A 27,998-nucleotide genomic window follows, 5' to 3' on the forward strand; every position below is an offset into this window, starting at 1 on the left:
CGAATTCATATTCTTTTTTTTTTCTTCTTTTAACATTACAATGCTATTTTTTATTCAAATTCACAAAAATTCAATTTTGCATACTTCATCATTTACTCTCATTTAAACAAAGGCTTAAACCCATCAACAACAACACTCATGGTATTAGGGATTTTAGAATTATAGTGGTGAATGTGATTTTAATGTGGTGGTAAGAGTGGTGGTTGGGGTGGAGCTTTTAGTGTAGGGGTGGTGGTGTTGAAGGGTCATGAAATAAGTGTTAGGGTTATGAATGATTAAATGACAATGATCGTGATGAAGCGAGGGTTAAGGGTAATAAAGTAGAAGATGAGACTAAATTGAACAAATTTAACTAAAAATAGGAAATTATTTTAAAAAACACAAATAGTCATAATTAAAATGGTGCAAGTAATATGAATAGTGTCAGTTGATACACTTTGTTATCAATTTAAACAATGCCAACGAAAATGAATATAAACATAATGTAGGAACCAAATTGAATGCGAAAAAAAAAAATGAACCAAGACAAGGACCAAAGAATATTTAAACCTTAAACAAATTATTTCTTTTCACTAATTTGATTTGTTTATATATACATTATCTTCTCCATATTTATAAAACAATACACTTGGTTTCTTAGTTAAGTCTTGTTGAATAAATATATTATTTACTCTTAAACCTCCTTACTTCTATTATAAACATACTTTTGTCAAGGCATAGATTAAAATGTTAATAAATAAATGCAAGTCTAATTCTGAAATCTTGCTTATAAGTACGTGTGATTTTTTATGATAACAAATAATATCATATTTTAACTCTTTAATAAGATTATTTATTGTTCAACTGTTTACAAAATATTTAAGATTAAACAATCATATGTAACTATGAGACATAATAGAGAAAGACTAAACACACATCCAATATAGATGAAGTCTTACCAATAAGCAACAAATGTTATTTTTTTATTTTATAAATAGTACACAAAGTCTACAAAAAACCTCTAAACACATAAATAATATATGATTAGTAGCATGCTCAAAACGACTTAACAAAGTGTAATAAGTACTAAATGGAAACAACAAAGAATGTCTACCTTTGGAGGAAGTTGACTAACATTTTCCAAATATAATTCTAACACAATCACACATAATGAGTTTGTATATTCACTTGTATTGTCGGAAGAGTAGAAGAAATTGTAGACCAAAATATGTCATTCACCATGATATTGAGTATAACAATGAAAGTTGTTAGAAGTCAAACATATTTTAAAAAGTACAAATACAAAACACACGCAAGTTACAACCATCCTTTTCAGACACTACAAAAAAAAAGTTAAATTGCGGAGGTTTTAATTTCGTTTAGCGGGGGTTTTTACCCTCCACAAAATAATTTGCAGGGATTTTTCAAACCTCCACAGTTAGGTTCCCCACAAGTTTTTTGTGGAGGTTTTCTATAACCCCTGGTACCAGATTTATATTGTGGAAGTTTTTTAATGGAGGGTTATAACCTCTCCTATTCATGACTATTATTTTGTGGAGGTTTAAAACCTCCTTTATTTTCATAAACCTATTTGATTCCAAAATTCCTATTTTTCATTTTTTTGTGGGCGTTAATACCCTCCTCAATTTGAGGATTATACTGTAAAAAAATTTTAACTTGTTTCGTTTGTATTATTTAATTTGTGGATTTATAATTGTATTTTTCTTGTATTATTCAAATCTCATAAAAAAACAATATTTTGTTTGTAATTAGAATTTCCTACTATACTTGACAATGTATGTCATCATTTGAGATACTTATATTTTTACATCAACAATAATTTTTGTAAATTTCAATCAAATACTTCAACCAAAGTGCTCAAATATATATCATTAGAACTTTTGATTCTCAAAATCAACATATTAACATAAAAACAATTACAACTTAATCCATACTTACTCAAAGTTCATAATACACTAAAATAGTTTCATCCTAAAAAACATCATCAACACCCTAAATGTTGCTACCACCAGATGATCCTCTTGTACCCATAGAAGACTCAGGCTCATTTGCATCACCGGTTTGCTAAAATTATAAAAGATAAATATTAGCTGCAAGAAAGACGTCAACCTCAAACCATGAAATCAACATGCATATACTAAAATCAGAACTCCACAACTAGCATAATAATAAAATAAAAACAACACTCGATGAAATTTGTTACATGTTAATTATGACTCTAATTTCCTTTATGACAGCTAAAGAATTAATTGGAAAATATACCTTCCACATAGAACCTTGGCTATTTCAGCCCATTTGTTGCCATGTATACAATGAGCTTTAATAAGAGCTAATTCCTCCTCTAAAATCCAGGGATCCTTCTTTATGTCTGGACTAAGATGATTGCACCATCTGTAAATGTTTGAAATTAATTTCATGATAATGAACATATATATATATATATATATATATATATATATATATATACCAAAGCCAATGCGTATGTATTTGGTGTTCATGAAGGATTTAGTAAGCAACAGAGTATATAATAATACCAGGAAAAATGAAAAGCAAAAATAACAAAGCTAGTACAACTTAATTGTTTAGTAGCCCATATACAAAGCTACGAGTTGCCAAATCTTATAATATTCTAAAAAGAGTTATTCTTTAAGCTTAGGTATAGTTTGATGAAAGGTTTTAGATTTAAAGGCTAAACATTCTAATTAAGTCATATACAATGAAGCTTAGCATTTATCAATACAAAAGAATTAATTAAAAAAAGATAGAAGAATTTCTCACAAAGTTCAGTTAACCTTACTGTTCTCTGCATTGTTTTTCTATTCGACCAGGCAAAGACTGGGATATCAAAGACCATTTTGTAGATCCATGTATAGACACCAGTTCAATTATTTTATCATCCTCCTGCATGTCAACTAAGAGAAGTTAATTATGAATAGAATTGTTAGAAAGTAACAAAAATTGAAAAGGAAAGAATTATGTTTTAACCTCCTTTGTCCAATGTCCTTTAACAAGTTCAGGATTAAGAACTTTTTTCCATCTGTGAAGACATTGAACGTTTTTCCATCAATTGCATTCCACATTTGATAAATCAGTTTCATGAAATGAGCATAATGCTTTCAGAAAGAACTCAATACAAAAGATCTTGAATATATGACGATTATGGTCACATCACACAAAATAATTCCATTGGTTCACCCATATATCAATTCTCCTTCACAAAAAATAATGCATTCAAACATTAAGGAAAGATGGAAATAGAGATTTAAGGACTTTAGCTTCCCTGGTTTAATTCTGACTTAATCTAATAAGTTCATCCTTAACCCTTTCTAAGGTATATTCTAGTTTTTTTATGTTTCGATGAGTATGCTCTGCAAATGGAAAACTATAGAAAGGTGCTCTGCAAAACTACATTTATTGGGTCATTGTGCAATTTATTACATTGAAAATGCATGAACATAATGGGGTATACTCACGAGTCATCATTCTAGCTTCAACAACACATCCCTCATTAGTTGTAGAAAACCTTCTCATCGCAGAAACACAACAAACCACCTAGGAAATTGAAGAAGTTGAATCTAAGTACATATATGCACACTATATGGTATGAAGACGTCTAGGACTCAAAAGCACATGATCTAGCTTTCTCTCATTTCTAGAGCCCGATTATCTCAAGTGTGAGAAATGTAAGATATATATCTAAATATTTATACAAATTCATAGACAATGATAAATATATAATGTTCTTACCACATCTACAAAAATCAACATGTTGTTAGAACAGGACAATATTGAGTCCAACCAAACCAAAATAAACACTTTAAAATTATCACTCTCCAAACAAATGTTACTTCTTTCCCAAAAAAAAAATAATTGAATTAAAGTAATGGATCAACAAGATGGAATGCAATATGAGCCTGAAAAGCAAATTATAAGAAAAGAGATTTGCAAACAATATCAGTTGTTGTCATTATTGATGAGTTACATACTCACCAACCTTGATTTCCTGCAAAATGATTTAGTCCATAAAACTAATCATGCATTTTCACTTTCATATTTACATTTAAGCTTAATGCAAACACTGGTTCAAAAGCATTACCTTCTTCATGTACTTTTCTACAAGCCAAGGAACTTGTGATTGACTCTTGAAGCCACCAAAAGTTGTTCCCTTCCATACATGCCCAGTCACCAGCTGGAAAAGCCGAGTACATATTTCCTAACCTGATGTTGCAACCTCCACAATAACTTATGTCCCCCAACCCTGTAATTTTTAAACAACCTTGAACTTAGATCCTTAAACTTAACTTTTTTAATACTTTCTGCTATCAGTGTTCAACTAACTTCGTTAATTTTAGATGTTTTAATACTGTCACTAATTTCAGTTTGATAATCTAAAGCTGTCAGCACTAAAATTGTTTCACCAAGCCCAAAACATGTGTCAGAAACATCTTCACTTTTTTAATTTCGATTAACAACTCTAAAACCAACTTCGGTTGTTAGGCAACTATTAGAAGAAGTTATAATCAACAATTTTCTTGTAGTGGAAATGGGCATGCTATAAAATCTTAAAGAACTTTCAATAGAAGGGCAAATGAACAAGAAAAGAGATGCTAGGGACCAACCATCCATGATATGGAACAAGAACTGAGGAATGCCAGATGTGTCCCACCAGGTTGTTTAGCAAAGAGCTGTTTTTGACACAATATAGGCACCTAGATACCTAGGCCACCCTTTACTCTCTAATGAACCTTCTTTGAAATCACTTAGAAACATCTTCACTATTTCATCCACTTTCTCTTCTGTTAGGTTATCAGCATCACTCAACACTCCTCTTGCCCACGATTCCTTAGGGAAACTCTAAATTTGACGTGATTAAACAACAAGACCTTAAGAAAATTAAAGGAAACTAGATGCAATAATAAACTAATATCTGTTATAGGAAAGTTTTGAATAAACTCAAGGTTAGATTGCATAACATATGGATTGGCTATTAATTAAGTATTCAGAAGAGAGGAACTTATTGGCACAATTAGATGGAGTTTATCCAAAAAAAATAGGAAAATAATTTATTGGCACAAGAAATTGGTGCCTACCTCTAACTGCCCAAGAAAGGACGATAGATTCACAATTGTTGGTGAATCAGATAATTGGAGGAGGGGCATGAGTGATTCTACAGTTATTTTAGTGCCATAGTAATTTATTTGCAAGCATTCTTTAGCTAACTCGTATGTTTGAGTCACTGTCTTTGTTCCTTGCTCATCTGGTACCACTTAAAAACATGGTAATTCAATTTCTGTTTACAAATCTTCTAATAACACATAACTACTCAAGTTCTTCATACATCCAAAAGATCTATTGAACGTTTTGATAATAACAAGAAAAATAGCCCACTCAATAACATTCCAAAAGAAGAGCCAATTCCAAAAAACTTAACTATTGTGAAAATGCTTTCATAATTCCTTAACTGTGTTGGGCTTAACAACAAATGCAAGTTCATGATATGAGAATTTCACAAGCCTTTATAAGCTCTGCTTTTACTATTTCAATAGTTGACATGGGATGGGATCTAGAATTTCAAATGGTCATGAAAAGTTGCAAACTTTAGGCCCCTTTTAGACAACTTTCCATATCTATTAATTAGATTTCACGACACGAGTAGAGTCTTACCCCACGATTCAGGATTACTATACTGATTAAATCACTGTCTTTAATTACAACTCCACCAATTCCTGCATTGTTAACCTGCATGAAACAACATTTCATACTAAAATATGCTAATACAAAATTTACTAGATGTGAAAAACTGATTCCCTTCAAACCATTGAAAGAAATTATCCTAACTATGAGTAGATGTAACAGGAATCTGTCAAATTGATTCAATGGCAACGGAAGCTTACTTAATACCAAATATTAACAAAAATAGAAAGAGCATAATCATCCCTTTGCCAAATGAAGAAAAGTAAAATAAAGGAGATATATAAAATGCTCAATCTCTTTTTAACCCCAGGTGGTTGGTTCCAATATCTTAAAACTATAGTGGGTCGAGATGACACCAAAATATGCAGAATTTGGCAAAGTGTCAGTTAAAACATATGTGTATTCCTTTGGGGCGGTTCTACTACAACTAATAATAGGAATGAGACCTATAGATAAAAGACTTGGAGAAAGAACTCTTGTGGGATGGTAACAATCTAAAGCCTATGAAATTTCAACTTAAGTATATTAATTCTTTAGTACAACCTCAACTCATCAAGGCATCTACATGATTCAAATAAATTAGTCACTTTGTGCCTACTCAAATATTGTTTCTTTCCTCCAAAGTCATTATAGTTATTCACCAAACTCAAATATAGCAGGCATGCATTTAGCAGAAGAACTAATGTTAACCATCATAAAACTATACTGCATGATGAACATTAAGAAAAAAATAAGCTATACAGTGTCATCGATCTAATCACAAACCACAATATGCACCAACTTTGTTCACTTTTACAATATTTGTGTTAGATATTAATTCAATGATGATCTATGATGGAATGGTAATGTATAATAGACTATATAACATTATAATTAAACAACTATTAAATTTAAGCAAAGCCATATTTACTCTAATTGAATATTACATTCTCTATAGAAAATAATACATTAAGACTGTAAAATGGATTAAGATAATGATATTAAAATTCTCATCTGAATATAATTGATTAAGATAATGGAACTTTACAAGCTTTCTAATCAATCTCTTAGTTCTTTGTTGTCTTCCTTCCTTTGTCAAGGCTCAAAACCATCTTCTTACACAATTTTATAATCAAACACTAATCAAGAAGTACTATATACATACATAATCATCAAGTTAAACAAACAAAACCGATGAAAAAGCATTCCTATGCATCCAGATTTCAGATGAAAATGTATGAGCTCGTAAAGAAGGGAAAAAAAGAAATTGGATTCTTATTGTTACTTCGATGGACCTGAAGTTCATCAGAGAGTCGTCGGTGATGGTAGACCTTGACTAGATGCCGTAGAGTAGGTCCTGCCACAACCGCTCCCACTTAGACAAGTTGTTTTGCCTTGTCGTGAACTTCGACGACTTGCTCCTCTTCGATGCATTTGACCTCGACATCTCCACGCTTCCCTTGTCGCTCCCTCTGCCTTCGTCGGTGAACTCCAACGCGGTGCCAATAGTAATAGATTTTTAGGTTTCGAATCTCGACGAAAATGGTCTTCACTCTGATTGGAGATTTAGGTTTCAGGAACAGAGAAAATTTCACTTAAACTATGAAAAAAATATACGGAGAAAAACAATGAACTTGTGATGAGAAAATAATCGCATATCGTAAGCAAATTTGAGTTGTTGCGATGAACATCTGACGGAGAAAGAAGATTAAAAAGCGTTAGGAAATGAAAAACATAATTTGTAAACAAAACAAAAACATATGAAATAATTTAGAGTTAAAATAATATAAAAGTTTGTAGCGGTGAAGAAAGATTGTCAAAAATGAAAATATTTGTAACGGTTAATTATAACCGCTAATAAATAATGGCTAATAACAAGCGAAATTTTTGTAGTGGTGGAGGGAAAAACTGAAAAAAAGATAAAAGGGAAATAAAAAGTATAAAATGATTTGCGGAGGTTACAGACCTCTTCCAAAAATTAAAAAATCCCACTAATTTTAGCATTTGGACAATTCAAGAAAACCATCTTAAATAATATTAATTTGTGGAGGGTTTTTATAACCTCCACAAATAAACCTCTACTGAATAATTTCTTTTTTGTAGTGAGAACATCCATAAATAAAAGCAAAGTCATGCAAAATGATTAGTAGTCAATTTACATGAGACATATATGCAATAGTGTTGTTAAACTTCTTCATTGCTTTTATAAAGATCATTTACTAGAAAACTTTAGAGTGGGAGCTTTATTTATAAATCCTTCATTGTTATGAAGTTAAGCTATACAATTAGAAATTTTTAAATCTATGTACCTCTTTAAGAGTTTTTCTTATAAACACCAAGAAACTTTTATTGTATAGTTGAAAGTAACATAATACTCGATTATCTAGATTGAGATAAACATATAGCTAGGAGTGACTTTATGTACAAAAGCTAAAAATGATAGTGAACAATACTTATAATCATATTTGATTAGTGAACTCTGTAATTGAAATTGTATCTCTAAGACTCTCATTCACCAAAATTTATATTTATGTAGATGAAAAACATTATTTCATACACTTTCTCTATTTATGTTCAAAAACACATTACATTCATCGTAAAATCTAAAAGTTCTCAATCAATCACGTTACATTCTCAAAGTCCACTTTAAAACATTATTTATTTTTTTATTTATTTTTCGATCATTCCATAAAAATTGATTGATTACATGTTATAATAGTATCCATTAACCCTTCTATATATTCATTTATACTATAGACAACACCTTTACCTACAACACAAACTATTAGAATTGTCCCTCTTGGAAAAATAGTGAAAGAGGTCTTTGATACCTCCACCAACTTACCATTCATATGAATCTCCTCCAAAATAGCTGAACAAAACTTCCCTTTAAAATATGTCTAAAACTCTATATGAAGGTGGAGTTTATCCCCTGCAGTACAAATTCCTAATTAAAGAAATATAGAAATAAACAAAAATAATTAAAAGAAAAAAAATCACAATTCTTAACTTCACACCTCACTTACCCATATTTTTAGAATTTCCCGTAAAGAGCAATTGGTTAAGCCTTTAATGATAAAAAGAATTGAGGTGGAATTCGGATTCTTGACTCTTTTCTTCTTCACTACCATTGAAGAAGTCATATAGTTATTTTACTTATCTAATTTATGTATAAACAATATAACATTATTGTTTTTTTGTAACTGCAGTTTTGATACCGTAAGCGTGAGTTTATATCCATATAAAAAATATTAAATAACATGACATCTATTAACTTTTTTATTTAATTATAAAAACTTATAAATGTGTTTTCAATCTTGATATGTAGTATTTTGCTTTTGGTACGTACAGTTTTTTTCACTTAATTTTTTTGGTACGTACAGTTTTTTTCGCTTAATTTTTCAATCTAAAATATTTATTTTTGTAGTCTTTATAATATTTTTTTATTTTGAATTAGTTCGTGTGAAAATATAATAGAGACTAAAATCAATAACCTGCATATTAAAAGGATATAAAAGAAAAAAAAAGGATTAAAATAAAATAACAAGGAAAAATATTCAAAGACCAAAAATAGAAAATAAAAATTAGGAAATAGAAACAAAATATAACCATATTTAATGATTAAAGACATATTTAAATCTAAATTGTATTACATGCTATGAAGCCCGAGTGGTTAACAAATGGATTTGAGACTCTGAATAGAACTTTGGTACATTTGTTCTTTCTAGTGATTCAGGAAAGGTTTTACCAGTTATGGTCATTGAATGATTCTAATTTGTAGTGAAGAATTCTTGAAAAGAAATTGTTAAATGGGCACTTTTTAGCCTTTATTTTATCAAGAAATTGATTCTTTAAAATGGTATTCATGCCACAATGATGATAAATATTAATATTTCATCCGATTTATGGAATATAACGATGCTAGTGGTGGAGATATTAGGTGTGAAAGTTATTAGTGCAATTGTTGAGAATCCTTGTTGGAAAAGACTTGCATCCCTCAAATGAATTCAGTACAGATAGATAATCATTTAACTCAGCATCGTGAATTCCATTGGTTATACTATTTGCTGTGCCAATTAAATAAATGCCAAAACAATCATACCAATTCCAATTCTAAAAGGGTTGAAGATTTCAATGTCATGATCATGATAATCATTGTGCAATACAAAAAATATCTTCTAAAATATATGATGCATTTTGTAAATCGAAAACAACTTATTTATTAATTTTTCTTCTACGTTAGCAAACGTAAATAACTACGAGTTCAACAAATTCCCTGCTCACAATTTTCTTTCGTGCCAAATGGTCTGTTCTGCTAGTTCGGTGGTGAAACAAACAAAATGTATTGCATCTCAAAGTAAAATGATCTAAAAATCGTATACAATCTAATCAAAGTTGCAACATAGAAAACTATATTTCGAGGAAACAAGATATTGTGAAACAAACAATGAAGTCATCAAGAAATCAAGATACCAATCACAAATTGATGAAAGTAACGAACAAATGAAAAAAATAAAACATGTTTCTCTCTCGATTCAAGCGTATCGTTTATTGTATGAGCTTCGTTGCATATAATAAAAACACAAACTAAGGTTATACAAAATTTTTAAAAATAAAGACAAAGATTGATGAGAAATAACCCATTTGATGATATTTTTTAGTTACAGAAAAAGTGGAGTTGCTCAAATTATAAAATGTAAAGCACTAAACTATCGTAAGACTGGTATTAAGCTAACTTTGTTGCTATGATATGAAACAATCAGATTACTCCAGTGTGGACAATGAATTACATAAACTCTCCACTTGTTGCTGTTCAAAAAAATACTGTTTGCATTAGAGAATGGTTCCAACAAATTCAGGTCGTCATGTGAGTCATCACAAAAAGCGACATATTTCGTTTGAAACTCAGATTGGTCAACTTGGATTGCACATTGGGATCTTAGAATCACTTAACATCGTTCCTTGAACCAAGAAAAAAAAAAACACCATTCTAAAATATGGATTAGACTCCAAGCATCTCATAGATGGTGTAAACCTCATGTTAAATAATTTAAAGTAGTGTTATAAATGAATGGGACTGACGAACTAGCCACTACAAAACTACTTCGTTCTCTTTCCATAACAAAATATTGCCAGGTAAAGCACTAGACCCTATGCATGCCCCAGCTAAGAACATATGTACGTGTGCATGCAAAACATCACAGGCAAATCCGTGTGACCATTAGAGGGAACAAAAAATGAAGGCTCTTACCAATGAGTACCGATCTATGGGAGATTGACGCTGTCAAATTTGAGCTGAACCCCCAAGCCAATACATAATTCCGAGTAAGAAATTAAATTATTGTGCATTCTACATCTCCATGTTTTTCATTTGGAAACCTTCAGCATGCTTGTCCCCGAACTTTGTTTGTATATCGGAAATGGCATGCCTACGAGAGAATTGTAAGAACGCATCGTTCCAATTCGATTGTAAGCCAACGGCAATTCATTAACTGATCAAGACTAACCTGCCAGTAGTATGCCACTGTCCGCCAAAGGTCATTCAAAACTGCATTTCAGGTTTGATTTGATCTACTTATCTAATGTCAGTATATTCAGGGAATGTTGTACAATCATCAAGGTCTGAGATTAAACCAGTAACATAATCATGTGGGATCATGCCAACACCCTCCATTTCCCATGAACTTTCAACATTCAGGTCAAAGGGGAAAAGTGTATCCACAGCAGTAAGTCCAATTTCATCTGTAGTGAATGGAGCGAGATCAAATCTAAGATCCTTAAGTAATGGCACTGACTGGAATATTGAGTCAGCCTGATGGTGATGCATTTCACTGGCATCAATTGATGCTCTCTTGGACTTTGACCTAGAAGGCTTAGCAGAGTCAGATATGGAAGACTTCTGCTTTCCAGAGGATTGTATCCTGGATCCAGGTCGAGACCTTGCATCGCTGGTTGGGAATGCAGATGATGCCCATCCAGAGACGTCTTCTTCACAAATTCTTGTTGCCTCCCTGAGGAGTAGGGATAAAGGAGAAAAACACCATTAGCAGCTTCCCAACAGTTACCAGGAAAAAAATGATCATAGACTAAGGACTTAGATAAAGAAACTTAATTGACATTACAGCTTGATTAAAGCAGTCACACCAATTGTTTAAAATACTACTTTTGTTGTGTGAAAAGCGCAATGGCCAACAAAAGGCAATGACGGATTTATTTGATGCAGACAGTCTAACCAAGAGTAAATTATGACTGAAATTCAACCAGGCATGATGTAAAGCAAAAGAGCATATACTTTATTCCATAAATCATAAGTTGATCATGTATTATAATGAATTTAGGAATTTAGTTTCAGCATAACAAGAATATAACAAGTACACCAAGAAGAAAAGGACAACATGACCAGCTATTGAAGGATCTAAAAAGAAGATAAACAATTTTCTGATGTATGACAAACCACAGAATAAACAATTACCATTGAATAAAGTCAGACATATCATCCCCTCTCTCCCCGGAAGCAAACCAGCAATGGACCACAAGGGATGCAATTAGATATAAAAATTAATGAAAAATAGATTTGTATAGAAATTAGGACACACTATACTTCTGAACCAAATGCCTGATGCGAAATTAACTAATTCTATTTACCAGTACTCAATTTAGTTTCTTGTTCTTGCCTATTATTTCAAGCCTTAAGTTGTTTTCTGTTCTAGGCACTAGACCTCTAAACATCAGCACCCAAAAATAAAAATACTAATTTACTACCAATATCATTCACAAGTGGAACCATAAAACTAAAATCCATATTCAGCCATACCTGAAACGATTCTCGGCAATAAGCAGACCAATTTTGAAGTCATCTCCTCCTGTTTGCTTACTTAAAGATGGTGTTGGTTCAGTCCCATGTATTGATAAGTTTATAACAGATGGAAACAAAGCTAAGACATCACTCTCTTCTTTTGGGAATTCCAGAGTAATATCCAACCTATCAGCACTCATTGGCATGCCTTCCCCTTGGTTAGGGAGGATGACTTTATCATTCACTTGCCCAGTTGCAGAATCATCAAGTGCAGCTGCTACTAACTTCTTACTCTGGACCAAATTTGCAAATGGCACTCTTTCAGAGGATTTCTTCAAGGAATTTTGCGAAGGCTGGCCTATGGAAGTAAAAAGACTCTGATCAAAATAGAGACCATTACAGGTGGGTGATGGATTTTGCCTGCGGTCAACATGTGATGCCACCTTCCAGGCAGATGAAAGCAATGCAAAAAAGTGCTTCTGCAGCAGCAACTCCCTATTTGCCTGCTCAGAAGCAACATCTAACAGCATCCGTATGTTATCCTGCCAAAAGAGACTAGATGTGAGAAAAAAAGTTTTTCTTTACCAATTATCAATTTTGGGATGTGTGATAGGGATGGTCAAATATTTTCTAGATCATAAATAGTAAATAAAAGTTGTAATCTACTCCAAATGAAATGAAACCATGTAGATGAGGTCACCACCACATGCAACGTCAAAATATCATAGACCTGAAATAAACATGTTAAACCTAACATTGCCAATCTAACCTCTGTAACTTTAAGAAGAGCCTTTCCAGAGCCAGGAGTGATGGTCTTCTCATTATTTGCATTGTCCATTGACAATACATTCTTCTGGAATAGTTCTCTAAACCGCTCACAGCAATGGACAGGATGTCGATATCTCCCCCTGTATGACCCACCAGCAGTCATGCTATTAAGAATATCGCTAACCAAACTCCAGTTAGGACCATATTCATGAACAACAGCGCATAATATAGCATCCTCCTGAGCAAGCCAAAAATCAGCTGATGGAATACAATCTTTGGACCAATGATTTCCCTTTCTCATTTTTTCTGGTTTTATTGTCCAGATCCGTTTAACAGGCATAGGAATGATGGATATTTTTCCTCCCATCTTACCCCTGCCTGCTGTTTTCGGTTCAAAATCAGCCAGACTTTCACAAGTCTTTGATTCTGCATGTTCATATTGCACAACTAAAGCATTGGATTCTAAATCAGACGCATAAATGTCAGGAGGATCCCTCTTGGACTTTTTGGACTTCTTAAGTCTCTTTTCTTCACCATCAGTCGTTGCTTTAGATTTACGTTTTTTCTGCATGGATGAATTTGGAGACACAAATTCCATACCAGTGATATCCTCATCATCTATGTTCATTGGCTCTGCTTGTGACTCTTCTTTCACAGGTTTCAATCCAGAAGTTAAAGATCCTTTCTTTAGAGATTTGAACTTTGCCTTCTTGGGCTTCTTTTTAGGTTTGGGTTTCAAATCCCCTGGTGTTGTCCTGTGGAAAAAAGAAAAATATAGCATTCTCAGGTATTTTCTTATTTGGGGTTTTACCTTGTTACAATACAAAACTTTTCATGTATTTCAAACTCTTACTGGTAAAACTGCAGAAGAAACATTCAAAACAAAGACGACTTTTTAAGAAAGCATTAATGTCAAAAACTCAGTCCCCATCAAAAACCTAGTTTGTATGTAGAAGAATATTACAGTTACAAAGTGCAAAGAGCTGTTTTCATATCAATGTTAGATATACTATTTCAAAAGCAAGTGATGGGAAGGAGATGGTCAGAGTTCAGTGCTGGCCTACTTTTTAGAATCACAAGCTTCTTCCTCAGCTTCTTTCAGTCTAGCTTCATATTCAAGTTCCTCCATCAACTACAAGATCACAAAAAGCAAAATATTAATAGTCACTCCAGAGCATAGAGAAGGAAAAAAATTCATAGCTCATCCAACACACCTGATGTTGAGCCAAGGCCTCTACTTGCTGCCGATATGCCATGGTTGCAAAATCAGCATCCCAGCCTATTATGTAGACCAAAGTAGTGTTCAACCTCATAAGTCACAATTATGTCAAGCATACAAACTAAACATTTTTTAAGACAACATTTGTAACAAACCATCTCCTGAATGAATCAACAAATATGCGAACACTGAAAGCACTGGAAACCAACCGTAAATCAAATTTTAAAATTCAATGTAAGAGGGTAGCAAGGCACCAGAATATTTATTACACAGTAATAAAAGATTTCAAGTGTAATGAACATATGGAGGAAAACAAACTATAAGATACTTTATAGCATGTTTTGTACTTTCACGGACCCACTAAACTATGCTAGAGACAAGTTATTTGGATACAGTCATGGTCAATCACTTTTTCATGAGATCTAATATAATGACATGAATTTTAACATTCATAAACAGGATAACAATTATTTCCAATTTTATGAAGCAAAGGGAGCAATGAGGAGCATACTTTCATATACAAGAGGTTCCTCGTCTTCATCAATTTCAGCCTCCATCTCCTCCTTGTACTTTTCGATCCGATCCAACTCCCATTCTGTGTCCTCAATCCTGACTTCAGATTCCAAGGCTGTTTTATCTATAATTGGATCCCACAGTTCCAGAAAGCGAATGGCATATCGATCAATAGGGCGTAGCTCATTTTCAAATGCTGAAATAGCTTGTTCAGCTGCAGCTGCAGCTGCAGCCATCTGGTTCACATCAGCCAGCACATCAGCATCATCTTCTTTGACAGCAACAGAGTTTGGTGGTCTATCTTCCTTATTCTCACTTCCATTTAATACCAAGCCATTCTCTTTATTTAAGTTTGAAACAGATTCACCTAATTCTGGAGTTTCATCATCTTCATTTACATATTCATCCTCCTCAAGTCTCCCAATGGCTTCTTCAGTAAACTCCTGGTTTTCCACAGCCTCTTCCAGTTCAACTTTCTTCAAAGCCATGTAATCTGCCTCATCTTCAACACATTTCAATGCAGCCTCTACATCTGCATTCGTTACAGAAACTTCCCCAGTGTTCTGGTTTTTCTCCTTCAGCATACTTTTTATTGAAAGTGTTCTATGACCTGAAAATAGTTCCATAGGATCAAGCTTCTTGAAGAACTCAGTATTATAACCCCCACTTTGTATGACTAGATTATCAAGTGCACGCTTCTGATTTGCTTTCTTCAAAATATTCTCCTCAATGGTGCTGTCACTAATCAATCTATAAATATGAACTTCACGTGTCTGACCAATTCTATGGCATCGATCTTGTGCCTGTTGATCCATAGCAGGATTCCAGTCACTATCATAAAAAATAACTGTGTCAGCTCCAACTAGATTGATACCAACACCCCCACTACGGGTTGACAAGATGAAAAGAAAATATTTGGGGTTTGTGTTAAAGCGTTGCATTAAGGTCTGTCTCTCCTCCGGTTGGGTCGATCCATCCAAGCGCATGTATGTATAGCCATACAAATTAATGAATGCCTCTAATATGTCAAGCATCTTTGTCATCTGGGTGAATATCAAAGCTCGGTGACCTTCTGATTTTAATTTTCTCAACAAATTTGCCAGTTCCTGCAGTTTCCCACAGTCAAATTGTATAAGACGCCTATCAGGGAAATACACTTGTCGGCGAACAATTGCTGGTCGAATTGGTGACAGTAGCGGCAACAAAACTTCAGAGCACTTCTGCTTGTAAGATGGCTGCAGAAACACATTTGTCTCACTTTTACTGCACCAGCAAACAGGAGAGGGTGCCCGTGCAGCTGGAATTGCAAACATGAAGCTTTCAACCACATCAGTCATCTTTTGAAATCGTTCAATGGGGGAGAGAACAATGTCAGCTAGCTTTGTTGAGTACATATACGAAGTAGGGTTTGCTTTCACCATATGAATGTCATATACAGGATGCCTTAAGGTAACAAGGTCCCTCAGAGTTGTTGAGTACATAGGTCTCTTTTTACATCTCAAGGAGTTCCACCATGCAATAGCTGCTGCACGTTCCTTTGCCTGTTTTAGCCTCTCTTCCCAGATTTTCTTATGGATGTCTTCAAAAATGTTTGTTCCTTGCAATTTTTTTTGACATTTTAGTGGCCTAATTACTTCTAGCTCATCTATGTCAGTACGTTCCATGATTGAGGTTGCAGGAGTCTCAATAGCTTGTACTTCATCACTTTCCCAAGCAGCCATACTATAGTCAAGATCAGTGAATAAAAGACCCAAACCTCTTAGGTCCACCACTGAAAAGGGACTAGGCAAAAGCATAGAGCAAACAGAAGAACTTAACTGAATATCAATACCACATATATCAAACGAACTGACAATAGGACGACCCTCAAATAGGTCAGGATGATTGCAAACTTTACGAAGTTGCATGATAATACTAATCATCCCAAAAAAATTGGCACTTGCTAGAGTTGCTTGAGTCTCTGAGCTAGCAATGAAATCCTCATACAAATTCCGCTGCCTCTTTGATAGTCTACAATATATGACATGTTCATGCTTCATTGGAAGTTGCTTTTCCACATCTCGCTTCAGTCGACGGAGTAAAAAGGGACGAAGGACATTGTGCAGGCGGTCAACAACCTCCTTATTAATTTTTTCTTCTCCCTCTACCATCCCTGATATAGGATTACTAAACCAATCCTTAAACTCTTGATGCGACTGGAAAACATGGGGCATTAAGAAATGCATGAGAGACCACAGTTCCATCAGATCGTTCTGTAGTGGTGTACCAGTCAAGAGAATCCGCCGTTTTGAATTGAAATTCAAGAGTGTCTGCCACCTTTGTGACTTCCAGTTTTTAATGAGATGAGCTTCATCTAAGATCAAATATTTCCACTTTTTGCGCTTGAAAACTTTGGAGTCCTGAATAACTAATCTATAAGTAGTTATGCATACATGAAACGAGTTTGGTTTTAACCATCCTTGCCTTTTAAGCTTTCGCTCCTTTGCACTTCCAAAATAAGTCAAAATTTTAAAGGCAGGACACCATTTCAAAAATTCGGTCTCCCAGTTAAGCATTACACTAGTTGGTACCACAATTAAATGCGGACCCCAAATTCCTTTTTCACAAGCAAGATGTGCAAGCAAAGATATAGTCATAATTGTTTTTCCAAGACCCATTTCATCTGCCAAAATTCCATTCAGTCTTTTTTCATACATGGTGACAAGCCAATCCAATCCAATATGTTGATACTCACGAAGAGAGTACTTGAGTAGAAAAGGGAACTTCGTACGCACATTAGTTGTGGAGAAGGTGTTTCCAGTAGGTTGTGCTGATCTTGCAGCAGCAGCTGCATCAGCAATTATATGCTCACTTTCTCTTTGATCCAAATTTTCATGAGGTGATTCCCAATGTTCTTCTGCTTGGGACTGTGTGGTAGCCAGGTGTTCACCAGACTTTATATCTTCATCCATAGGAATGCCAGAATCCTTTTGCCCGGCATCTTCATGGACAGGAGAGTCTGAATGGTCTTCGGATAAAGCAGAAGCATAATCAGTTTCATATCCCCCATCTTCGTTGTCACTCGGGTCCTAACAAACAAAGGGGGGAGGGGGGCAATAAAAATCAATGGACTAAGGAATCAAGCCATCAGTAACAATTAGAGGTGAATTCCGCTTACCCTTTTATACCTTGCAAGCAGTTCCTCGACAGGCATGTCACTCTCCTTTTGTAATAATGCAATCTACAAATAACAGTTTGTCATGAAGAGTAACAATACAACATATAAATATATATAATAGTTGCAGAAGGATATGGGGGAAAATTCTATATCAGTAGTAGTATTCTGAAATAATATTGCAGAAGGATAGGCAGGCTAGCTCTTAACCTCATCCTTGGGATCTATTGCATCAACTCTTTCGAGTTTTTCCTCCTCTGATAAGGTTGTTTCATCATCCTGAACATTTTTTTTAAAAAGTTAAGACATAAAATTGACAGGCAAACAAACAAGATTGAAAAATGGACCATGTTGAATATAGAGAAAATAAGGTTTGAGACTAATCTCCCTTGTGTAGAAAATACACATAGGGGCTGTATTTATAATAAAGAAAATATGGACTAAGCCCAAAATACATATGAAGACTAATAACAGTAGAAACAGAAAATAAGATATTAATGATATCTTAAGAGTAAATAACCAAAACCTTTAAAAATAGTTGAACAATTGATTAACAGTGCCAAAAAATTCTTCATATAAAATCAAATCAAGCACAGTAATATCCAACAAATTATTGACTTCAAATTAGTATGGAACTATACTAAAATTTGACTAGCAAAACCTTCTATAATGCATTTGGATTTGAAATATATAAAGGAAAGGCTTGGTCTACCAGCAGATCACTTCTTCATATTGAATCATTCAACTACTAGCTAAACCCCACTTCTCTCCATGAGCAAAGGCTTGATGCATGCACATGCTATCAACAGAAACTATAACACACATAAGAAGAAAAAAAATCCATCCATAGAGATTTTGCCTCGCCAGTGTCAGCACTCAACTGAAATTATCATACTTGAAGTCTGACCATGTTATCATGTGGCCAAAAAATACAAAAAAATTAAGCTGGGTATTTGTACTGAAGCCACACTTGAGAAAAAGAAAATTGCGTCAGAGAAAAAAATTATTAGGATAAGGGCAAAGATAAATCTGCTATCTAATAGGACTTCAATCCTAGCCCAGAGACCTTGCTGAGGTAGTGAGGTCCAGAACAATTAGAAGGCATCACCAAGATTATCATTCAACCAATAGAAACTACTTGATAATTTATAAGCACCAAAGGGCCTTGTGTGTGCAACTATTTTAAAATGCGCCCTTTTAATTTATATGCCCGTAGTCATACACAATTCACAACTTCATACATTATGCCAATGTTAATATTAAAGCAGAGTACATGTCTGAAATAATAAAGATGTAGCCATCGCTTTGTAAGCTCTTTGAACTTTTTAGACATGCAACATCTGCAACAGAAATAATGCAAACAACACACAGCTGACACAGTGAAAACAGTTAACATAAACTATAAACCACACCTTCATTGACGATCAAAACCAATTGAAACAAACTCAACTGGAAATGATAATAATTATAAATATAATATTACCTTGTCTTCTGTGCCAAGCAAAAAGTCACCATCTTCCTGACAAATATCCAGAGCAGATTGTAAGGAACAAAGCAAAAGGAATTCACAATAGAACATTTGTTGGAAAGAAAAAGGTGCAAGGAAAAGGTTTAAAGAATGCTTGTACCAAAACAATGACAGTTGAAATTTGTTGGAACATTTCACAGCTCATGTCAAGTCACCCATTAATAATGTCCCAAGAATTTTATGTTTTATGTTCCCTCTGTTTCAATAATATTTTCCTACTAGCTAACTCATTTCGCGAGGATGACAGAATACTTTGATGAGGCTCTTAGATTGTACCATAATTAGTTACAAAGAAAAACCCTGATGAGTTGATGTTGGTGAAAAAAATATATCCAACTGATTAAACCATAGTCATCAATTTTGGATAGCTGAGGATAGCAGCAAACTCTGAAAATGCCTAAGTGGGGTAGCAGGAAGCACTATGACTGCAATTTTAAATATTTTAATACAATATAAATTATTTTATACACAAATACTTAAAAACAAAATTAAAGAAACTTATGATAAATACTAAGACAACACCCAATCGGCATCAATCTTGGAGCAATATGAACATGGAAACAATTAGAGTCAAATTAACAGAAAAAAAAAAAAACATAACAAATTAGTAAAAAAAAATTAGTACGATGTAAACTAGGTGGAAAGATGGAAGAAGAAAGATTGGAGCATAGATAGTACTATAATTCGAGAAGGACTAAAAGTCAAAACAGAAACAGATAACATTTTTGTTGAATAATTTACCCAAATAAGCCCTAAACAATGATCTTATAAGGGTACAATAGGGTTTTTAACCCTGTATGTTTCAGCGCTACTATTGCTTGCAAAAGCCACTGACTTGGTCACTGTTACAACTGCTGCTGAACACTGTTCCACTATTTCAATCCCACAGCAGTCTTGATTGCTCAGCTCTGCTTCCCACTATCGTGTGCTATTGATAACTATGATTAGACCAACCCTATTTTGTTTAAAACTTCAAAGGCTGATCTCTATGACGATGTTCAATCTCTCCCTACTACAACTTGAACACAGAAATTTAGATACCTACTGCCAACACCATTTATTTTGTGCATCCCTCTCTTGCATGGATGTCAATTGTCCACCAAAACTACCTAATCAATTATTAGAGAACACCAATTCTACAATCTCACACCAAGACTTAATTAAGATGAACAATACAAATTAAGGTGAAGATGAACAGCAACTTGTTCATAGGAGTCAACCGTTACCAACTGGGGGCACCTGAGCAAGCTGATTCTCCAGTGATTTGTATGATTACATGCTAGAGCTTATAGCGTATATTAAAATATTATATCATTCATTTTCCTCGCAAGCAAAACCATAGATTTGTACTTGGATCCTTCCCTACAATGTCAAAGTCATTCAGATTGCTAATGATGAATCATCATTACCTGCACAAACAGAGACTGCTAGCATCTAAAGTCCAGATAAAAACCCAGTACATGAACTTGTTATTTCTAAATGGATACGATCTACAAGCTTGAGGGTCAGGTCAATTTCCAAATATGACCGAATTGTGGATTCTTTTATGGGACTTTAGATTTTGAAATAAACAATTTTCAAACTTTGTAACAGCAGTGAAAAACTTACCTACACGTGATGTCTAACAGAACCCAAAGGACTACAGGAGCATCTTATATTTAGATAAACATCTTCATTTTGGAGTCACTTTCCAAAATTTGTGAGTTGCGGGAGACAAAAAGAGTGAAGGGAGAGATGATGTGAACATATACCATGTCACCAAATAAGTGTCCTCTTACATTGTCTGGAGGATTATTCTAAAACATAATTGCTGCATAAATTATGAAGATGTGCCATATAGAAGACAGAAGACAGATCGATAGATCTTTAACAGATGGGAGATTAATTATAATGAGTACATGTTTGGCTTAAAATAAAATAAAGCACATTATCACCTCTTCATCAGTAAAATCATACGCAAAATCTTCATTGGCTGTCTCTCTAGGAACCTCTTTTAGATCTTCAGATTGACCTTCCTCAAATTGAGACAGATTTTTTGTTGGTGTAGCAACATCACCATTACTTTCATCCTGTTATTAAAAAATTAGCATTACACTAAGTCTTTAACTCGCTCTGCTATTCAAAGTGGTAAAACTAAACACATACAACTTACACAACGTCGACCAGAGACCATACTGGAGTTGTTTGTACCAATTTTGCTAACAGATAAATGATCATCACCATTTTCTGGAATACATTAACCATGTTCTATGTCAGAAACAAGTATAACTAGTGCATAGAAAATGGCAGCTCATACCTGATGCCAATATTTTCTTACCATCACCAGCTGTTCTTACTATTTTCTCAACATCTTCACTATGCTCTGGACTACTTTCTTTCATCACAGATTCTCCTAATTGTAAAATAAACAGTGGCATAAATGCTCCGATGGTTCATAAGGTAATCACAATATATGTATAAGGTAAAGCTTACAGTTTAGCAGAAAGGTACATGTTGCACTATCCTAACTACCACTGATAACCACCTTCCCTTTCTTGTTCAATATTGGCTTCCAGAGATGAGAAACTGAGGATAACTCAGAATCCCAGAAAATGAAAAAGAGGATGGTTGGTACAGCAAATTGGCATTTCCCTCTAATTTTTTGTTCTAAAGAATTTTAAAAATAAATAAATCTAACCTTTCTCCCCTTCATAACGTTTGAGTAACTCCTCAATCGGAACATCCATTTCATTATGCAAAGCTTCCAATTCCTCTTGTCTCTCTTCTTTAGTAATAAAAGCCTCATCTTGCTCAATTGTTTGCTCATCATCCTCCTGCAAACAATACCATATTATCATAAGCTCATAAATGGATTTGGTTCAATCTTCACCCATTAAAACACCAGAAGAAATAATCAGGCACAAAACACGGAGAAGATGTTAAATTTTCAAATGAAACTTGGCATTGAGAAAACTTCAACAATTTACATGGAAAAATTAACAACGTTGCAACTAGGAAATGCATAAAGTATATTAAAGATATAAAATACCAGTATGCACAAGAATAAGTCAACAATGCAACAATTACAAAGTGCAGAAAGCCCATGATGTGATGCTTTTTTTAAACAAATAAAGTACAAAACATAGGAGCATTAGTTTCAAGTTAAAATGTTGCATTCCAAATAAAACTGTAACCAGAATGTTATTCCTGGCATATCTAAAACATTACGTAATACATATACATTTGGCTAACTTTTAATACTCCTAAGAATCCCTTTTAAATTTCAAAATAATTAAAATTTAAGTTATAGTGGGGTTAGAAAATAACTTATGTAACCCCCTTAGCATGGGAAAAAACAGTATGGACAAGAGAATGTAACTTTCCCAGAAATAAAAGATACCCAAAAATACCTTTTTGATAACCATCTAATAATCATAGGAATAAATATTGACTTTCATATTATAGGGAATGCAGAATAAATGACTCCATGATAGCACATGAATACAACACACTCTACTATAGGTGATTTAACAAAGAAAATGAAAAAGTACCTGTGGTAGTGGAACTCCACATATCCACACTATCCAAAAGTTGTTACATTTTTTTTCAGTAAAAAAACTAGATAACAGATTATTTCTTCGACTAATTCCCCAAAAATTTCACATCTAAGGGTTTGGTTCAACGTTGGAGAATTGCAGAAACAAGAATTAGTTGTTTCTCATTCAAGGTGAATTTTTTAATCTTTAATTGATTTTGGAAACCAAACATGTGCGGATTCCACGTTAGAAAATCAATTATAATCAATTCTATATCATTTTGACGCAGAACCAAACACGCAACCAAACACGCACTAATTCTCCTTTTCATGCAGCACAATTCTTGATTTTTTTTTTTTCAAAAATAAGGACATCAGTCAAATAAACAATGAACAGATTAACAAAACCATATTTACTTACACAATAATATGAACTTCATAATTAAATAAATATTAAAAAAAGTAAATTGAATCTTTATCTAGGTTTTTTGAAATAAAAGTTGCCTTCACAAACAACATGCCCAAAACTTAAGAGTCTTGTTTTATGACCGTGTGGCAATAATAAAAAAAGAATATTGTTTGAAAAATAATTACCGATTCATCATCAGATTGTACATCATATTCATCATCGTTGTCGGCGGCATCTGATTGATACTCCACTACAATTGAATTGAGCGAAGTGAGAAAAAGTGATTCCATTTATAACTTCAAATATGTCTCTCTACCTACCGACATCAGCTTCCTTAGGTTCATTAATAACATCTCCATGCCCATCTTTGTGTTGAATACTCATGTGATGCTCTGCAGAATTATTCTCTCCTGATTTATGAGCATCCACAAGATTTTCTGCCAGCATTGTTGAGTACCTGAAAACAATATATACTTAAAAGATAAGAGCAACGAAGTCAAGTGGGCTGCCAGGTTCCACAAAACATAAGTGAAAAAAAAAATATAAAAAGGAATCAACCTCTCTGTTTGCCCTAATAAAAACTCAAGCTGTTTGTCAAGTGCCTTTTTCTTCTTTTCATCTAGTTCCATTTGATGTTTGTAAAGAACCTAGTACAATAATAGATGACGAAACGAAGGTCACCATATGGAAATTAAAAAAAGTATGCTAGCCAACAAATCAATTGAGCAAAAAAGTATTACCAGCTTTTCTATTTTTGTCCAGAATTTCTTAACATCCTTAGAAATATTTAGTGCAACCTTTCTTAACCGCTGTTCTTCTTCCTGTACAAGATACAGCTTTCATCACAAAACATAACAGTGGAGAATAAAAGAAGCATGCAATCATTGAATTATGCTTTCCGTATCTTATAAAATACAACCATAGCATCAATAACTAATGCAGGTTATCACTACTTTCATTTATAGAAGAGAGATCGGACCTTCATCTTCTTTTCACCCCTTGTAGCCTGATCTATCATGCCTTTGCTGGCTCTTAAAGCTACTTTCTTTGCCTGAGCTAATTTCCATTTCCTCTCTGATTCAAAATCCTGCAAAAACAAAAAACAGGATGTAAAATCATACAAAATAAAATATAGAAACAACAGATTTTGAAGGTGAAACTAGTGGGTACCTTTGATAACCACGCCATTTCTTCTAAGACATGGTCCCAATGAGTTTTGGGTCGGCGAGGCTCCCTTGGAGCTTCAAGAGCCTGACCAACAAAAAGTCAACCTTAGACAGAGAATTGTGAAAGAAAAATATTTTCTTCTTTTTTTGCAAAAATAAGCAGCTAAAACAATTCTCATTGAATGATTTCCCATTTCATCTTTCAGGTTGTTCTAAGATTCATTGTCCTCCTTTTCTGCAACTCCACTTTCTGAGTGAATTACAGGGTTAACATCTAAAAATATAAATATTCTTTCAAGGATTAAAAACACAGCATTTGGTGAGGCTTCCCATTTCGGACTAAAAAAAGACAGAAAAAGAAAATCATATTATAAATACACAAAAATTAAAGAGAGGGAAATAAGCAAGTCACAGCCAAACATTTAACCACCAAACTTAACCAAAATTTCAAATTGACAACATGATTTTACAATCTTAATTTAAATAAAATTTCTTTTTGAAAATGCATGTACATTCACAAAATATAAACTATTTCATTCCAGCTCAGATTATTTTAACATTTCTCATTGCTGTACTTAATTGCATCATTTTAGTTAATTAAGCTTCACATTTTTTTGTTTTCTTTTTTCTCTTTAGCAAGATTTTTAATCCTCCCAAGTTGAACATTAACTTTCCTTCTGAGTTAGCAATCTTTTGGATGTGAAATTAGTTCCATAGTTTAAGTACATTGGAATCGGATCCTTCTTACAAGGAGACAGGGAAGATTGATAAGGATGTCACATCAACAATTAGAGTTGGTGCAGCTACAAATAAATACTTCAAGCATAACTTCGTAAGTGCATATCAAGCTCAAATGAACTTTATCAAAATTGGGACATTTACATGTAGAATTCAGATGGGGAGAATTTAGAGTAAAAGAGAGAACTTAAGAAAATGAAAATGCTGTATTATTCAAGAGAATGTAGTGTGTACAGGTTTTGTATATATCATCCATATATATGGTCTCATAATACACTTAGTGGAGACTATTTTCCTAGGCTACTATTAATTAAGCACAACTTCCTAGACGCTGATGAACATTAAATGCATGTTATTGTGTGGATGTGATACACCATACATAAACATACAATTTTTAAAGTACATTGACTACTATTTTTCCAACATTAAAACCAATAGTGCTCCATAATAGTATGTTGAGTTGAGCAGCAAAGTGTTAAAAAATGCCAGAAATAAGAGAGTTGAGGTGTATGAGGGGGCATACAAAAAAAAAATATAAGAAATGAATATTCCAAAAACAAATTATGTACTACCAATGGAGGAAAAGATAATGCACTTGGCTTATATAATTAAGCCATGCGAGAAGACAGAGAGATTCCGAATAAAAGTGAATCAAATTTCTTGATAAAATTCGTGTTTCACATTTACAACTGACAAAAAGGTGTTAATGTCAAATGAACTTTGTGTTACCATACATTTTTTTTTTTTTGCTGAAGAGTTATGAAATAGGAAAGAAATGAAGATGGGGCCAACTGAATATTGTACTAATGATTTGCTGATTGTGCAAAAACAATATCAGCATTTCACTTCCAAGGTTTTTCTCATGCATTGCACTAGCAAATATATGCTAAATCACAATACGAAATTCCCTTACTAACTTCAACTTTGCTCATCAAACCCAAGTGCAGTGTATATCTGTGACATGCAACCAACTTTTTCCCAGCCACAATCATATTTCCTAAAAGGACTAATTCTTAAGCAAATTCATTTCAAGACTAATTCAACAAGAAAAAATTGAAAACCCATTTTTTAAAAGTCTCAAACACCAATAAAAAAAAGTGTATTGACGCCAAAAGTCTTAAGCTAGCATGATTGCGTAAGCGGCATATCAAGTAAGAGCATGGGAGCTAAGAGGAGCTCATTTTAATCATACAGACACGGATGATACAGATTTTAAAAGGTCTGCCTCGGAGTATTTAACACAGTTGCTTACCCAGGATTTCAGTTACTGAACACTATGATAGAAATTGATTCACCTAAAACTAATCTTAACCATCTATGTAATGATATCAAACATCCAAGATTAATTTTCTCTTGATACCCTGTACATGTCCATAATAGGAACATTCTCTTGCCATACCATGGCATGGTTTGCTATCCTTATCCATAAAGCCAAGGACAAATCTCCAGCAACTTATGTTAACATACTAAAGCATAGCTAACATAATTATTTCCACCATATAAATAAAATCTAAGCACCATTCCATACCTCTACTGCATTTTAACTCCTGTTACCGTTCTTTTTCTGTATTAGTCAGTTTCAATCACCACAAGTGTTATTTGAATAATTTTACTCTATTCAACTTCTAACTTTTCCCGAATCTGAATTCCTTCTTTTTCTATACACCAAAAACAAAGCAAACAGTTTAAAGGACCAAAAGGTCGACCCTCATAAGAAAAGGAACAAAACCTAGCAAGGAAGAAATCGTAACCAGCAACTGAAATTTCCTCCAACTCCAAGACTACCACATAAAACAAAGAACAATAAAAATATAAATAAATAGTTTAAAGACATGCAGATGATAATTTTGCATTTCAGAGAAACTAGGTAAATTTTCAATTGTCATAATTATTAATAAGTTTTTCTTTTTAATTTCTCAGCCAGTAACAACAGTATCATTCATAGCCAGAATTAACAAAAAAAGAAAAACAAAAAAAAAGATTAAAAAGTCTAGAGACGAAGACCAAGAAGACGAAAACGCGAACTAACCTTTTGCCGTTTGGCTCTGCTCTCGTGATCAATCTTAGACCTGGGACCTTTGGAGGCCATCGCAGAAATCAAAAGGCAAGCACGAAAAGTATCTGTTTTTCAGTGCAACAAAAGCTTTAAATCTTAGGCGATTAACCAGAGGCAATGCATGTAGAAAAAAGAAAGTCGTCGAGAATAGCTTTGCGGAGAAGAAACAGAACCTTATCGCGCGAGGAATTGAATAAATCGCGAATGGATGAGAGAAATAGAGGCTTGGGAGAAGAGAGTGAGGGTGGAGAAGAAGAATGAGAAGAGGAAAAAAGCGATGTGAAGTGTGAGAATGGAAAAACCTAACGCAGAGGGAGAAGAAGGAAGAGGAAGAAGAAGGTGAAGACGAGAAGAGAAATTAGAAGAAGCCACGCACGCGAGGCGAGGTAGACAGCGTTTCTTCACCTGACTTGGCCAAAACGCAGCGTTTCCGCACTGTTCCTATGCTTTCTCGGCCCGGAAAC

At 33.7% G+C, this 27,998-nt stretch overlaps 1 protein-coding gene and 1 long non-coding RNA gene across 19 annotated transcripts; both read right to left on the reverse strand.

The window, feature by feature from the left end:
* Window positions 1-1,843: 1,843 nt before the first annotated feature.
* Window positions 1,844-7,477, reverse strand: LOC114191552 (uncharacterized). 16 transcript variants are annotated; one of them, XR_014996800.1, is made up of 8 exons: window positions 5,665-7,477; window positions 4,620-5,257; window positions 4,097-4,258; window positions 3,474-3,552; window positions 2,986-3,037; window positions 2,798-2,901; window positions 2,263-2,391; window positions 1,844-2,064 (listed from the first exon to the last, which is right to left on the reverse strand). It is a non-coding gene; the product is annotated as an uncharacterized LOC114191552 (long non-coding RNA). The 16 variants fall into 16 exon arrangements; XR_014996799.1 differs by lacking the exon at window positions 3,474-3,552 and having other exon boundaries at window positions 5,665-5,739; window positions 6,959-7,474; XR_014996798.1 differs by lacking the exon at window positions 3,474-3,552 and having other exon boundaries at window positions 5,665-5,739; window positions 6,969-7,473.
* A 3,184-nt stretch (window positions 7,478-10,661) lies between these two features.
* Window positions 10,662-27,995, reverse strand: PIE1 (SNF2 domain-containing protein / helicase domain-containing protein). Of its 3 annotated transcripts, XR_003606031.2 has the most exons (22): window positions 27,708-27,995; window positions 27,508-27,599; window positions 24,745-24,825; window positions 24,554-24,661; window positions 24,315-24,395; window positions 24,133-24,221; window positions 23,895-24,031; window positions 23,760-23,824; window positions 22,329-22,464; window positions 21,948-22,043; window positions 21,804-21,877; window positions 21,586-21,720; window positions 19,607-19,642; window positions 18,334-18,402; window positions 18,127-18,189; window positions 14,968-18,037; window positions 14,452-14,516; window positions 14,302-14,369; window positions 13,239-13,992; window positions 12,488-13,011; window positions 11,181-11,684; window positions 10,662-11,102 (listed from the first exon to the last, which is right to left on the reverse strand). XR_003606031.2 is itself a non-coding variant. In XM_028081341.2 (21 exons), the coding sequence occupies exons 2-21, from the start codon at window positions 27,565-27,567 to the stop codon at window positions 11,249-11,251; spliced, it is 6,126 nt and encodes a 2,041-aa protein (XP_027937142.2). In that variant the 5' UTR covers window positions 27,568-27,599; window positions 27,708-27,995; the 3' UTR covers window positions 10,662-11,248. The 3 variants fall into 3 exon arrangements, 2 of the variants coding, with proteins under 2 accessions (XP_027937142.2, XP_027937141.2); XM_028081341.2 differs by having other exon boundaries at window positions 10,662-11,684; window positions 21,969-22,043; XM_028081340.2 differs by having other exon boundaries at window positions 10,662-11,684.
* Between the last annotated feature and the right edge of the window lie 3 nt (window positions 27,996-27,998).

This window comes from Vigna unguiculata, chromosome 7 (genome assembly GCF_037176805.1).
Source record: "Vigna unguiculata cultivar grain cowpea cultivar isolate G323 ecotype 2 chromosome 7, ASM3717680v1, whole genome shotgun sequence".
In the NCBI taxonomy this organism is placed as follows: domain Eukaryota; kingdom Viridiplantae; phylum Streptophyta; class Magnoliopsida; order Fabales; family Fabaceae; genus Vigna; species Vigna unguiculata.

Bases quoted from the DNA above. Each gene is read 5' to 3' on its own strand.
- PIE1 (XM_028081340.2), bottom strand. From the start codon at position 27,567: ATGGCCTCCAAAGGTCCCAGGTCTAAGATTGATCACGAGAGCAGAGCC. The intron at 19,643-21,585 runs GTGATAATGTGC...GATATTTGTCAG, and splicing joins ATGATTTTACTGATGAAGAG to GAAGATGGTGACTTTTTGCT. The intron at 14,517-14,967 runs GTATGCTCCTCA...TCTACATAATAG, and splicing joins GGAACCTCTTGTATATGAAA to GCTGGGATGCTGATTTTGCA.